General features: G+C 38.8%; 2 protein-coding genes across 2 annotated transcripts in view; one reads left to right on the top strand and one right to left on the bottom strand.

The window, feature by feature from the left end:
- Nucleotides 1-7,831: 7,831 nt before the first annotated feature.
- The window catches only part of LOC134207741 (ubiquinone biosynthesis monooxygenase COQ6, mitochondrial), an 83,243-nt gene continuing 74,909 nt past the window's right edge, over nucleotides 7,832-16,165 (top strand). The window contains exon 1 of the mRNA XM_062683603.1: nucleotides 7,832-7,863. Within this exon, the coding sequence (XP_062539587.1) occupies nucleotides 7,847-7,863 (17 nt within the window). The 5' untranslated portion in view covers nucleotides 7,832-7,846. The remainder of the gene's footprint in view (nucleotides 7,864-16,165) is intronic.
- On the bottom strand, nucleotides 9,024-14,919 carry LOC134215915 (NKAP family protein CG6066-like). Its single transcript, XM_062694997.1, has 2 exons — nucleotides 13,726-14,919; nucleotides 9,024-9,283 (listed from the first exon to the last, which is right to left on the bottom strand). The coding sequence occupies exons 1-2, from the start codon at nucleotides 14,811-14,813 to the stop codon at nucleotides 9,112-9,114; spliced, it is 1,260 nt and encodes a 419-aa protein (XP_062550981.1). The 5' UTR covers nucleotides 14,814-14,919; the 3' UTR covers nucleotides 9,024-9,111.

The following is a 16,165-nucleotide window of genomic DNA, read 5'->3' as shown; positions in this document are numbered from 1 at the left end:
AAAAAAAATCGCATAAAAAGCGATTTGTTTAAAAATAACCGCGTAAAAAACGACATCAGTGTTCATCGGGTATGGAGCGTTGACTCTTCCTTGATTGAACGGTCCAAAAACATTAAAAATCCATCGAGAAACGGCTGAGATATTAACGATCAAAGTCTATCATATTTTCGTGACGTTTTTCTATTTTGTGCAATCGTAAAGTGTACCCCAATATTGAAAAGACAGACGTAGTTCTACGTCAAAAACGCCCCAACTAGAAAAACCCCAATTAGCGAACGTTCACTGTAGACGAATTCCTCGACCACCTCGAAGGTATCCCCGTCTATCGTGATACTGCTTCCCAGGCGGGCCCTGTCGCGCTCTGTTCCGCCCACAAGCATGTACTTTGTCTTTGAGGCATTCACCACCAGTCCAACTTTTGTTGCTGTACAGTTCTGCCACCTTTGCAAATGTTCGGCCGACAATGTCCATGTCATCCGCGAAACAAATAAATTGACTGGATCTGTTAAAAATCGTACCCCGGCTGTTACACCCGGCTCTCCGCATGACACCTTCTAGCGCAATGTTGAACAACAGGCACGAAAGTCCATCACCTTGTCTTAGTCGCCGGCGCGATTCGAACGAACTGGAGTGTTCGCCCGAAATCTTCACACAGTTTTGCACACCATCCACCGTTACTTTGATCAGTCTGGTAAGCTTCCCAGGGAAGCTGTTCTCGTCCATAATTTTATACTGTCGTATGCCGCCTTGAAATCAACGAACAGATGATGCGTTGGGACCTGGTATTCACGGCATTTTTGAAGGATTCGCCGTACAGTAAAAATCTGGTCCGTTGTCAAGCGGCCACGCTTGATAACTTCCCACGAACTCATTCACTAATGGTGACAGACGACGGAAGATGATCTGGGATATCACGATCGATGGTCTGGGATATCACGAACTCATTCACTAATGGTGACAGACGACGGAAGATGATCTGGGATATCACGATCGATGATCTGGGATATCACGATCGGATGGTGATCGCTCGAAAGTTCTCACACTCCAGCTTGTCGCCTTTCTTGTAGATGGGGCATATAACCCCTTCCTTCCACTCCTCCGGTAGCTGTTCAGTTTCCCAGATTCTGACTATCAATTTGTGCAGGCAAGTGGCTAGCTTTTCCGGGCCTATCTTGATGAGCTCAGCTCCGATACCATCCTTACCAGCTGCTTTATTGGTCTTTAGCTGTTGGATGGCATCCTTAACTTCCCTCAAGGTGGGGGCTGGTTGGCTTCCATCGTCCGCTAGACTGACGTAGTCATCTCCTCCGCTGCCTTGTATTTCACTGCCTGTACTCTCAGCGCCATTCAAATGTTCATCGTAATGCTGCTTCCACCTTTCGATCACCACACGTTCGTCCGTCAAGATGCTCCCATCCTTATCCCGGCACATTTCGGCTCGCGGAACGAAGGCTTTGCGGGATGCGTTGAGCTTCTGGTAGAACTTGCGTGTTTCTTGAGAACGGCACAGCTGTTCCATCTCCTCGCACTCCGCTTCTTCCAGGCGGCGTTTCTTTTCCTGAAAAGGCGGGTCTGCTGTCTCCGCTTCCGTCTATACCGTTGCACGTTCTGCCGGGTACCTTGCTGCAGCGCGACCGCCCGCGCTGCATCCTTCTCCTCCAGAATCTGTCTGCACTCTTCGTCGAACCAATCCTTCCGTCGACTTCGTCCTATATACCCGACGTAGTTCTCCGCTGCGTCGTTAATGGCTGCTTTAACTGTATTCCAGCAGTCCTCAAGAGGGGCCCCATCGAGCTCACCTTCTTCCGGCAACGCTGCCTCGAGATACTGCGCGTATGCAGTGGCGACATCAGGTTGCTTCAGTCGCTCTAGGTCGTACCGCGGCGGTCGTCGGTACCGAACATTGTTGATGACGGATAGTTTTGGGCGCAATTCAACCATCACCAGATAGTGGTCAGCAGAGATGCCAGATTTGAAGACATGTCTTCAATTTGAAGATATTTTAAACTCAGTGAAGACATTTATTTCGTGAAGACATTTTGAAGACTTTTCAAAATATTTGAAGACTTACATACTTATTTGAAGACACTTGAAGACAATCAATAAGCCAGCGAATAGAAAATACAATTACTTACTTACATATAAATTCTGCGACCTCTATATATAAATCAGGTATATGAATATTACAAAATTTATAATAGTATTTGTCTCGGGCTTAGAATCTCAAACATAAAATATATTCACACTAGCCAGTTGATGACTGCAACGCATTTTAAACCCTCATACGCACTATCCCACATTCCTCTAAATATCCGTCGGGTAACACTTTGAACTTCCGGTGGATTTTTAAAAGACTTTTCAGTGAAAATTTGAAAGATTTTTTTAAGAAGAATTTCCGATGTGGAATTTCTTGTCTAAATTTAAGAGAATTGAAATTGAAAATTTAGTTAAAATTATCGTGGAAACATATAATAATTTCCGTTAAGAAGAAATAAAGGAAATACTCCAAATATTAAACCGGAAATTCTTCCTAATTTCCACAAGTTCTACTGAGCTCCCACAAAAAAAAATCCCTTTTAATTTCCACAAGAAGTTTGCCTCAATTAATTCTCATATAGAAAATTCTTACAAATGTCAACAAGAAATTGAAATTGTTTGGTTTGGTGTTGTTACATGGTAAATTACTACAGGAAAATGTTTTTAAAAGAAATCCGGAGAAAACTTAATTACACACCTTCGCCAAATTCATCCTTGAATTACTTTGTTATTTCTTCAAGAAATATATTTGGACATTCTTCCAGTGTTTTATCTGAGAATTCCTCTATGGATTTCTCCAATAAATCGTTCTAGTATTGTTTTTGAAATTCCTCCTGGAGGAAATTACGAATTTGTCCGAAAGTTTCAGGAATTTCTCCGAAAAATCCGCCAGGAATACCTTTGCAATTTCTTTTAGGAGCTCCTCCGTAAGGTCGTCCAAGAATTCCAGCGAAAGTACATCCAAGAATTCCTTCGGAAGATCCTCCCTAACTACTCCGGTAGTTCCTTCACGAATTCCTCCAGCAGTCCTTTCAAGAATTCCTCCGGAAGTTCTTCCATAAATTCCTCCGAAAGTTCCCCAAGAATTTTCGAAAATTCCCGCTTAAGCTCCTCCAGTGATCCTTCCGGAAGTTTCCCCATAAATTCCTTTGGAAGTTTTTCCATGAATATGTCTGAAAGATTCTCCAAGAATGTTGTCGAAAGATTCTCCAAGAATGCCTTCGAAAGTATACTACACACTTAAATCATTTCACAGATTTCGGTGAATTTTGCTTCAATTCACCGAAATCTCAACAGCAGATTTGTTCGGTAATTATTTCACCGATTTTCTGCGGTATTTTCCTTTGTTCAACTGTCAAAACCACCAAAAAATCTGTAAAATTTTTACCGAACAGTTCTGCTGTTGAGATTTCGGTGAAATTTCACAGAAATCTGCGATTTATTTTAAGTGTGTATGGAATTTCTCTGGTATTTCCTCCAGGGTTTCTTTCGGAAATTTCTGCTGCAATATCTCAAGAAGCTCCTCCAAGAATTCATCCAGAGCTACTTCCAAGAATTCCTCCGTAAGTTTCTTTAGAAATTTCGACAGGAATTCCACCGGAAATTTCTTCAGTAATTCCTTAGGAATATCCTTCAGAAATTTCTCCAGAAAATTCCTCCGGAATTTATCCTGAAGTTCCTATAGGAATTCCTTCTTAAGTTTCCCCAAGAATTCCCTCTGCAAATCCTCCAGCGATTCCTCCGGAAGTTCCTTCAGAAATTTCTCCAGAAGTTTCTTCAGTAAATCCTGTGGGTGTTCCAACAGGAATTCTTTGGGAAATTTCGTCTGGATGTTTTTCAAGTATTTCACGGTAAATTTTGAATCCTTACAGGGTATTCTTTATAAATACATTTGGAAGAATTCCACATGGAAATTCAGTAAAAAAATCCGGTGAAATTTTAACCATACTCCGTATAAAATTCAGGGGAAACTCGTTATACACTACCTCGTGAAAATTTTATAGAATATTCTCTTGAATTCTATTAATTTGAATGTTAAAAAAATAAACATTATTCCACATCAATAAAACAACCCAAGTAACCGTAAGCATTAATTTAAGGCTTTAAATCAGCATTAAAGGTGCTTCAAGGCTTTATAACAGCCCTGCAAATGAAATGAAGTTCTCATCTAGCATTATATCTGCATCATTGATGCTGCAAGATCAAATGTTTATTGACATTAAATTAGCATTACATTAGCATTATATGCGTAATAAAAGCAGTGTTTAATGCAATAACATATTTTGGTAGAAAAACCGGTTGAAATTTCTGTATGTAGTAGTGAGAACTTCCTCGGGTGAATGTGCCACAACCAGTACTACAATTTATATCGATAAAAAAGAGGCAATGATTTAAATATGCCTTTCAGCAGAAAGATATGACATCGCATCCGTGGCCGCAAGAGCAAGGAAGGACAACTTTGAGAGAGCCGTGTCATGCTTCCAGGTTCGAGACCCATATGAAGACATTCTACGAAATTAGCAAAACAAAATATCATCGGTCTAACTTGCTAAGTAATACCTATTTATAAATAATATATTGCGATTTTTTTCACCATTTAGACTCTTATGATAAAAATTTCGTCTTGCTAAGATTTCGCTTTCGATTTCGCTGCTGGCTACCGTGCGCATTTCACTTGAAGATTGTGACAGCTGCCGCAAGCCCCCTCATGTTTACATATTTTTTCATTGTTCTTAGCTCTCCAGCTGATCATGTTTACACAACAAAACCAGCTGGTGCTCGATGTTTACATTCAGTCCCATTGTTCTCAACCGACCACGTGGTTGACAATCAAGGTAATCTATGAAAAGGTTGTCGAAAATGCCTTGAAATACAAAATTGACAACTCTTGAATTTCGTCGATCGAATCTAATCATTCGTGAAAAATACAATAAATCACCAACAAATAATGGTGGTAAAAATATTTTTTGTTTTGCTTCAATTCCTCTTATTCGTGGTGATTCGGAAGTTATGTTCATTATAGGCAGCTGATCAGCTGCTCGCAAAAGCTCTTTAAAAGTGCGCGAAAAATTCGCTCGAAATAATGAGCGAAAAAATCTGACGTTTCTCTCTTAACCCTATATTAGCATCACTAATGCAGCAATTGAGCTTTCGTCTGTGCATTATAGTAGCATGCTAATTCGCCTTTTCCGGCATTATATCAGCATTGAATCTGCACTCAAAGCTGATAAACATTAAATGGGTAGCATTACATGCAGTTATATAGCTGAATTAAAGCAGCATTATAATGCTTTCGGTTACTTGGGAAGGACATGATTGAATTTACAAATCTAGAGGGTTTTGAAATTTCTCGCTGATAATCATAATTTTTATATTGAAGACATTTGAAGACATATTTAAACGATTGCGAAGACATTTGAAAATATTCTCTGGCATCCCTGGGGTCAGAGTCGATGTTAGCGCCACGATATGTCCTGACGTCGATAATGTCGGAGAAGTGCCGTCCATCAATCAGAACGTGGTCGATTTGTGATTTTGTCTGCAGTGGTGATCTCCAGGTGTACCGATACGGAAGGCTGTGTTGGAAGTGAACTTCCCAATAGTCGGTCTAAACTCCTCCTCTTGGCCAACCTGAGCGTTCAAATCTCCTATGATGATGTTGACGTCGTGGCTTGGGCAGCTATCGTACTCACGTTCCAGCTGCGCGTAGAATGCGTCCTTATCATCATCAGTGCCTCCGGAGTGTGGGCTATGGACGTTGATTATGCTGAAGTTGAAGAACCGGCCTTTGATCCTCAACCTGCACATTCTTTCATTGATCGGCCACCAACCGATCACGCGCCTTTGCATATCGCCCATAACTATGAAAGCTGTTCCCAGCTCGTGTGTGTTGCCGCAGCTCTGGTAGATGGTATGATTACCTCTAAACGTTCGCACCATTGATCCCTTCCAACAAATCTCCTGCAGCGCTACGATGCCGAATCCACGATCCTTGAGCACATCGGCGAGTATGCGTGTGCTCCCGATGAAGTTGAGAGATTTGCAGTTCCACGAACCGAGTTTCCAATCGTTAGTCCCTTTTCGTCACAGTGGTCTTCGCCGATGGTTCCGGTCCGTACTTTTTTGTTGATTGTTCGTTGCTTATGATTTTTTAAAGGCTGGCTTGCAGGGCCTGACACCAAACCCCCTAAATTTCTGGTGGACCATGGTGCACAGTTTCACTTATACTAATGACACACTGGTGGTACAAGTACCATGGTACAAGAATCTTGAAATGAGTTCCGTACTGATTATTGTCTTTATCAAAGATAGTCTTGGAATAATTTTCTTGTCCTCTTGTACCATGGTACAAGTACCACAGGTGTGTCCTTAGTATTAGAGTCCCTCGCTGGCACTCAGACGATGATCAGCCGCCCCTAACATGGAGAACAGACGCTGTTGTGAGCCGATCCTGACATGGAGAACAGACGCTCAATAATATTTGCACCTCCGGAGAGGAGCAAACCCCCTTTCCCTGTCAGCATACGACCATAGTTCCCACCGGGGTTGGTTACCCGATCTTCCCTAAGGTTGCTCGTATCCCGGCCACCACCACGGGGAGGTAAGAATAGGAGTTGCTGGGTAAGAGGCTAAGGACCGCGAAATGGGGTCTATTTTATTCCTTCAGGTACGCGAAGTACCAATGGTACGCTTTACCCAGCATTTGCCGTGCCGTGATCAAGATCTGCCACGATCAAAAAAACCGACTCAGCCATGTTTTCACTCATCTATAGATTCTACTATCTATATTTCAAACTACCTACACGGTTAGATGAATTTACCCATTGATGGGTACTCTGTTATTGTTAGGGTCTGTCTCATTTGGAGAATTAAACTGAAATTAAACTTAAAAGTGACATTTCAATAATTATCAAATAACCCTGCTCGCAGAGCAAGATTACTTTTGATAGATATCGAATCATTTTGCATCGATGTCTTATTGGAATTGCTGGGCAGCACCAGCCATTCTTATTACCGGGTTATTAGCTAATATTCGAACTGTCACTTTTAAGTTTAATTCTCCAAATGAGACAGACCTTTAATATTATTCCCACCGTGAAAAATTCACCCATTTTCTCATAAAAGTGCCTCCCCCTATTTTAGGCTTTGGTCCGATTCGTGAATTAAAATCAAATTAAACTAAAAAATGACAGTTCATTAATTTTCAAATAACCCTGCTGGCAGAGCAAGATTACTTTTGAAAGATGTTTAATCATTTTTGATAGATATTTTGTTGCTCTTGCTGGGTAGCACCAACCATTCTTATGAGCGGGGGATTTTATAATTTCCGAAATGTCATTTTTAAGTTTAATTTGATTTTAATTAGCGAATCGGACCAAAGCCTTAATGGGTAGAGGCACTTTTTAAAGAAAATGGGTGAATTTTTCACGGTGGGAATAATATTAACAATAACAGAGTACTCATTAATGGGTAAAGTCATCTAACCGTGTAGTGCCAGAAAAGTTATTTTACTCAAATTTTGATTATTGGCTCAAACTACGGTTTTGAGTGCAAACAACCCACTTCTGGGTACTTTTGTTTTCAGTGTATGTAGCTTGCTTTTACCGTGCATGCAAGTGAGTGTCTGGCGATGGCACTCAATTTCAATAACGACTTGCTCAACTCTCATCGAGAACTTTGTAAATATTCAGTCCCGTTTACACAAGCGCACTATGAAAAATAGCTTGCAGAATCTGTGCATCAGAAGTAACCAAATTTATCAAACTCTATCCGGAATAAGAGTGAAAATATTGTATTAGAGTAAAATCCAATGAGAATAGATAGAAGGTGAGAAAGAAGACCAAATGCAAGTGTATTAGTGGATGATAGAAAATGTAAACAGCAAATGGTGACGTACATATTTGCATGGCTTCTTATGGGAGCTCGTTCGAATGTAGTAGTGAAGCTTTTTCACCATACACGAAAGGCACGCACACATTATATGGATTTCCATACCTTAGTATTTATTTTCATTGAGTAAAATCAGTAGTGATTCAGTTTCATTCTAAATTTTCGACCACTATTCTAGTTTGAATCTGGAGCAAAATAGAACAGACTCGCTGGTTTCCCCAGCAGTGTTCCATTCATGATTTTCAAAAATTTTTCAATTAAATGAAATTATTATGTTGTTGCCAAAAAAGGCGCCGTAATTGCAAAGTGGATTGATCCGTAGATAAAATGACGCATTAATACACCAAAACAATCGAAAAATATTTATATATCTCGTGATTCATTCGTGGTTCAAATCTGTGGAAAATATAACGGAGCGTTATACCAGTTCTACTTTTTCGACAGTTGACTGGTATAAAAAATGAATCTATAACAGCTGCTGGGAAAATTATGGTTTCAAATTCATATGCAAACTGACAGCCCCATACGATTTGAATCACTGTTGATTTTACTCTTAGTGATTCAGTTTCATTCTAAATTTTCAACCCAATATTCTAGTTTGAATCTGGAGCAAAATAGAACATACTTTGGTTCAATCAAAGTTAATTGCCTATGCCCCGGGTATTAAACAACCCGACATGATTAATTATTTGAATAGTGGAAGTAAATGGAAGAATAATAGTCTTTTAACCCGACATGGATATTATAGGTAATTTACAATGCTCTGAAAAAGCTCAGATGTTTAATTTGAAAAATGTATTGGAGGTAACCACTTTCCCTTCGATTGGACTCGACCCTCAGCGTGAGTTCGAGTCCCATCGAAGGGAAAGTGGTTCATACCTCCAATACATTTTTCAAATCAAAATTCTTCTACATAATGTATGTTCATAGAACAGACTTGCTGGGTGCTACATTATGCAGTGTTACATTCATGCTTTTTAGATTTTCAATTATATGAAATAATGATAATGATGTAGCTTGTCTTGTAGCTGATAACTAAAATGTTATTATTCGTTGATTATGGACTTCGATTTGGTTCTTTTAGAAAGTAATCACGATTTATCGGGTTCTTCCATAAGTACAGATACTTTATAATCCATATTACCTACGGTTCTGACAAAGACAGAATAGTTAACGATAAACTACTCAACGCTTGTCACTGGCTAGTTTAGCGCTGATCATCTCCTTGAACTGCGACAGGATCTTGTTTTCGCGCTTCTGACGTTCTTCCTTGCTGAACATAGCCAGCGCTCGTTTCTCGTCCGCAGAATAGATTTGATTTTCCTTACGGATACGGACCGCCTCCATGCGACGATGTCTGAAAAAAGAAAAGAAAGATTATGTTAGTTTGAAAAATTGTTCATCCATATAAAGAAGAAAATCATGGCAAAAGTAAAAGATAGCCGAAACAAAAATAAAAGAACAAAAAATTAAAAAACTACCAGCATTAGTAAAACGACAGAATGATAAAAACCCAGATTAATCCACCTAGCAGTGATGATGCCTTTCTCGTGCATTATAAAATATATTGAAAAAATCACTTTAAAAAGGTCAAAAAAGCTCTTTGGGTGAATAGATCACATTTGTTCGATCATTTTTAATATTTTTGCCTTGCCACCATTCAAAAACAATTGTTTTTTGATTTTTTTCCAAGGGGGACCTGTGGGAAAAAACAATGATTTTTCAATAATTCCGAAAAGCAATGATCGGGCCCATTTTCAATAGCAAACAATTCCCTGTCGAATGCAACTTGTTGCGAGTAAATCGGATAATTCTAAGTTCTAAAACGTGTGTCTACAAAATTTGTACACATACACATACATACACAAAAAAAACAGACGTCACCTCAGTTTGTCGAGCTGAGTAGATCGGTATATAACACTATGGGTCTCCGGGCCTTCTATCAAAAGTTTTTTTGGAGCAATCATATAGCCTTTCGGTACAACTTTGTTGTACGAGAAAGGCAAAAATGCATATGTTACAAATATGCGATCGTGGGTTAATAGTACAATAATTAGCGCAGCGGCACGTTTTAAAAAATACATTATAAAATACAATATGGATTAACTGTCCAGACAGCGCGTCTACAATTGTTTTAGGGCCGATTCCCACGTAGTGTTTTTTCACCAATGTAATATTAAAGTTCAATAAAACTAGTTGTATGTCATACATTGATTTTGCATGCCTTTGTGTAATAATTGTACAAGTACATTTGTGAAAATTAACAACACAATTCACATAAATATCAATGGAAAAAGCCGCATAATATGGAAATAATGAGGTGTATGAAAACGAACGTTATGTTCAAATCACCCAAATGCCCAAACTACACCATCATTCCACCCAAACCACCCAACCCAATAAGCAGTTAGCCTCAATGACACGCCTCTTCTTTCCTTCCAAAGCAGGAAAAAAATGGCAGCAAACGTAACGAGCGCACGAGAAAGCATGTACGAATGCGATTTTTATTTACAACGATGAAATTTTTAAAACTGTGTTGATGCGAGCGGATAAAGTCATCCGTTTCGGTCTCTATAGCGCGTGTGTTAGTTTTCGTGTTCCACATTTGAAGCTTTGGAAAGCTTTGCTTGAGAGGTTAGAATCATCAATAAAGCACGAAAGAAGCAACACAAACTTTAATGCTGTCAGTATACACGGTGCGAAATTTATTCATTGAATGTGGAAATGCTACACACTTAATTTGTTTTACTCAATATTGTGCGGTTACTTGCTGAGTTTTTTCACTTTATTAAACTGTTTTTTTTTAATCTACAGATTATATTCAACACCATACTTGCTAAATGGACACTGTCGGTTAAAGTGGCTGGTCCTTATTGCCTGATTTTCTCAAAATTGCACGCGGCGAACCTTTCATGAAAGGTACTGCCGCGCTTTCTGCACCACGTTTACTTGATTCTTATGGATGAATAGCATTGCGGTGTATCGTTTGTCGCGGCCGTACCTTTCGACAGTCATTCGCCGCGTGAAGTTTTGTGCAAGTACCCATTTGGGAACATTACAAACGCCGCTCAGTGTATCATATCCAGAAAATCTGACAATAAAGTGTTCGTGAAAGTAGTCGTTAGATTATTCGCTGTTGGTTTGAGCGAGACAGAGTATATGACAAAAAAATCAACCAGCAACTTGCGGTGTTTGGTTCGAAATGAACGTTTGTCAGCAATGGAATAATCCATCTAGATTTTCTACTAGATGGCTTTTTGCTGTACTATAAATCTCGCATAACTTTTCAAAAGGGCCTAAGTAACATTTTTTAATGAATTAATTTGAGTATTAATTTGAGATGGCTTTTTGCTGTACTATAAATCTCGCATAACTTTTCAAAAGGGCCTAAGTAACATTTTTTTAATGAATTAATTTGAGTACTGCAATCAACAGAACAACATGAAAACTATTGATTGCAGTATTCAAATTAATTCATGAAAAAATGTTACTTAGGTGTTGAAAAGTTAAGCGAGAATTCATGAATAAATGTTACTTAGGTCCTTTTGACAAGTTATGCGAGAAATGTAATAGAAATGCATGAAGCCAAATAGGACTTTTTGGGAACTTGCAAGTGTTCTTATTGTTAAGTTGACTTTTTGTCAATTTATTGGTCAATACTTAAAAGGTGCTGTAAAAAGAAAAGTGCATACTTCAAGACAAAATTTTCAAAACGACTTATCTGCTTTTGTAAACAAAGATTCAAACGACGATTCGACGAATCTGATAGCTCTCCCACGCAAACCAACACCACCAATAGGTAGGATAAGGTTTCCGCTACCTGTTGATGGTGTTGGTTTGCGTGGAAGAGCTATCAGATTCGTCAAATCGTCGTTTGAATCTTTGTTTACAATAGCAGATAAGTCGTTTTGAAAATTTAGTCTTGACTTAGGTTTTCCAAATCTGATGCAGACTATCTTTTGAAAAGGGTCAAACTTGTTTTTACTGATTTTTTCAAATGGATATAATCGATAAACGACGCTTCCTACAAAAAAGTGTTGTATGGGTGACTGTCGCAAAATCATTCAAACTTTCTAATAAAACTTTTTGAAAAACTCTAAATAGAACCCTACACTAAAAAAATCAATTTAAAAAATAAAAGTCAATTTGCAAAAAAACGCTCTTTTTGATTTGGAAGAAATTTTGTCTCAAGATAGGTGATTATATTCCCTACCAACCGTCCATACATCGCAAGCCGGGCACTTTTAAGGGAAAAAAGTTTTTCTAACAAAAACTTTTCTTGACGGAATTGATTTTTCAGTGTCTTTAAGGGTGGATTTAACATATGTATACATATATACTCATATTAATTATTCCTGTACAGTCAGGCAGAGTACAATGTTTTGGTCGTAACTGGTCGCAACTAAAGAAGCTAATAATGGAATATAATATTTTTTGAAGATATAAACCCTTTTAATATTACTCTTAATTTAAAAACAAACTATATTTAGTGACTAAATTAGACAATGTATCATAAAAATAGATTTGCTTGGGGTTCTATAACGATGGCTTTCATTGGTTTAGTTTCAGATGAAAATACACTGAAAATAATTCCGACAAGAAAAAGTTTTTGTTAGAAAAACTTTTTTTTCCTTAAGAGTGCCCAGCTTGCGATGTATGGACGGTTGGTAGGGAACATAATCACCTATCTTGAGACAAAATTTTATTTAAATAAAAAAGAGCATTTTTTCGCAAATCGACTTTAAAATTTTTAAACTGATTTTTTTCAGTGTAGGGCTCAATTTGGATTGTTTCTGATATTTTCACTAGAAATTTTGACTGATTTTGCGATGGTCACCCATACAACACTTTTTGTGGGATGCGTCGTTTTCTATTATATCCATTTGAAAATATTAGAAAAAAAATTTCAGCTCTTTTCAAAGGATAGTCTAGATTAAATTTGGAAAAACATTTTTGTTTTCATTTCGGATCATCTGGTGATTTTCCATTTCTCAGTTTTTCATTTCTTACTTCTTACTTTTCACTCCTCACTTCGCACTTCTCACGTCTCACTTTTCACTTCTCACTGCTCACATCGGCCCATAGGGAAAGAAATGGCAGAAATGACGCTTAACTTTTAAAAGAACATATGTCACCTTTTTTTCATGAATTAATTTGTGTATCGCAATCAAAAGCTATCATATTGGTCTGTTGATCGCAATATTAAAATTCATTCATGAAAATATGTTTCTTAGGTCATTTTGAAAAAATAAACTAGAATTTTCAGTGTATATATGAAATCTTGAAATAGGTACTTTTTAACTCATTAATGGGTTTCTATGTTTCTTTGTGAAGTTTTTTTTTCTTCCGTGTAAGCTGTGTATTCTATGCTGTCAGTGTGCCGGTTTCGAATAAATTGTGTCTTGGGAGAACATAACCTAGAAAATCGATAGCTTATTTGTTACGAAATAATGATGTCTCATAACTCTTTGAATATTTACTATTTTTTGAGAAGTGCCATCATTATGAAACTCAATAGTGAACAAGAAGAAAACATTCCCCATCGAATGCAACTTGTTGTAGCACAATCGATTCAGGTTTAGTACTAGAAAAATTGGCAAATGTTTCAATGTGCACACACATACGCGCACACACACACACGGACAGACAGACATTTGCTCAGTTTGTCGAGCTGAATCGAATGGTATATAATACTATGGGTCTACAAGCGCTCTATAAAAAGTACGTTTTGGGAGTGAAATGAAAGCCTTTCAGGTACAACTTTGTTGTACGAGAAAGGCAAAAAGTGATAAAACTTACCTGCTACCGCTCATCACGTATCCAACGTCCTCAAAGTTGGCAATCTCGTCCGATGTCAGCCCGATTTCACCACGCCGCGGAATTCGCTTGCCCTCGGTCACGTAGGCGGCCATCGCGGCACCCTCACCAGGCAGCAGTGCCCGACCAAAGTCCTTCTGGCTTAGATTACCGCTGGTTTTGATCGGTCCCACGACGCCATCGCCCAGTTCCTCGTCCGCGCCACCACTACCCTTGGAAGTTCCGGCTCTGGCTTCCGCTTTGCTACCCGACTTTTCAACCCACTCCTCTTCCTCCTCGTTGTTGTCCGATGATGACGAAGAAGAGGACGAATCCGCGGATGACGAGGAAGAGACCTTCTTTTTCTTCTTCTTAGTATGCTTATCCTTTTTGCGGTTCTTCTTACTGGATTTCTTCTTCTTCTTATCCTTTTTATCACTCCCTTTCTTTTTCTTCTTCTTCGCCTTTTTGGAAGCTTTTACTTTTTTGGCAGCGGTTTGCTCCTTCTCGTCATCGGATGATTCTCTTGGCGAGGGCGAATCCGCCCACGCAATCGGGGCGCCCTCCTCTCCAATAATTTCCCGCTGCAATCGCCTTGACTGCATAAATTCCTCGTTCATACCGCTGCTTCCACCTGCTCGTTCCTTCCCCCAGCCCAATCCGGCTCGACGGCTTCGATCCGCATCGCCCCGCGACTGTTTCTCCTGGTACATGTCGTGCTCCCATCTTCGACCGGACGATTCCCCACCATCTAAACCTCTGCTGGGTCCATCTTTTGACGACGAGCTGTGTCCGTTTTGATGAGGCCTTCGGTCATCTCTCCGGTCCCTTGACCGGGATCGGGACCTGGAACGTCTTCGGTCACGGTCGCGCTCCCGTTGATGCCTTTTGATCGGGGAGCGGGAAGCTGATTTATTTCTGTTACTTCGTTTCTTGTTTCGGTCCCGAGAGCGTTCACTACTACTGCTACTGCTGCTTCCACTGCTATCGGAACGGGAACTCGAATCACGGCGCTTTTTCTTCCGATCGTCGTCCCGCCGTGACTTTCGTCGGTGGCTAGTTCCTCTATCCCGCGAGCGACTGCGGGGCATTTTTGTAACACTTTATCAGTAACTTTTGCACTGGAAATTGATTTTAATTTTATTTCTTATACGTTTTTGATTCACTTCTAGTGTCAACACAAAATAAAAACAAAACAAAAATTTTATTGTCAATTGACATGTAGCCGTTAATCATCACACCATCACCTATTCGTCATCAAGATGATCGATCGCCTACACGGTTAGAAAAAAGTACCTAATTTTAGGTACTCTTTTTCTCTTGCATCTCCCTCCCTCTCTTCACTCACAAAAAAACTCCGCATTATATTCATCAGTTCGCACATGGATTTTTGCAATGGGGGTAGTAAAATGGATTCCATAGTTTCCACACGTATACTCCATGGGCGCATGAATGTTCACACATACTATCCATGTGTGTATTTGTATGTAATTAAGTATGTGCCGACACATGATATGCATATTTCAAAATACATGGATTTTTGCCATAAAGTATGTGTCGATTTTCCTGAGTGTTCCCTTTGATGTATTAAATTTTTTTTATCATTTAATGAAGAACTGTTCTAGAACATTATAGTGGCGTAGTTATTAAAAGTATTTTGCCAAAATAATTTTTTTTTAATCAACATCAAAAACAATTTCTGCGGAAGCACTTAAAAGACGGCCCAACAAACAACGACAAGCTACAAATAAGCATCTAGGTTGAATTATTGTTTATTTGTGATCTTCGTAGCTGAATAAAATGGATGCTGAATAATTTGCTAGACAGATTTCATTTCAGCATTTAATCTAACTAATATTTGACATGGCCTATTAATTTGTTTACTACCTTTATTTGAAGTCGAACTAATGTTTTCGTTTTATCACATTTCAGCACATTGGGGAAGTTTAACAATGTGCTGAACTAATGATTTTAAGGTTCCCTGTTCGACTGTGATGTGATGCTCTGAAAGGGTGGTCGAATTGAGTTTGAATAGTAAGTTAATAAGCAAGCATTAGACATCCTTCTTAACCTTTGTCCTTCTTAACCATTGAATTTCACATTTATCTGATCTACCGCACAGTGGAAAAAAACATTATGCTTTTTCAGTTTGAGAAAAAATCTGGATTCTATATCTGGAAAATTTGAATTATAGGAAAATAAAGATTTGTTTTCAAGACATGTTTTTATATTCGTGATTTATTAAGCTGTCGGAGATTATAACGAGCAAAACTGCTGGAGCAATGAAAAAAAAAATGCATTCATGCGGAACTAAATTTACTTAAAGCCGGACATAACGCCGTTGAATAACGTTGGAAAATTATTGAATCTTTGAGTGTGGAATCCCAATATTATCGCATGGATGTTGATCTTTATTGCGGCGAAATTGGAATAATCTTACCAT

This window comes from Armigeres subalbatus, chromosome 1, assembly GCF_024139115.2.
Source record: "Armigeres subalbatus isolate Guangzhou_Male chromosome 1, GZ_Asu_2, whole genome shotgun sequence".
Classification (NCBI taxonomy): Eukaryota; Metazoa; Arthropoda; class Insecta; order Diptera; family Culicidae; genus Armigeres; species Armigeres subalbatus.
Note: the sequence above shows the minus strand (reverse complement) of the source record. Positions and strands in the feature narration are given on the sequence as shown.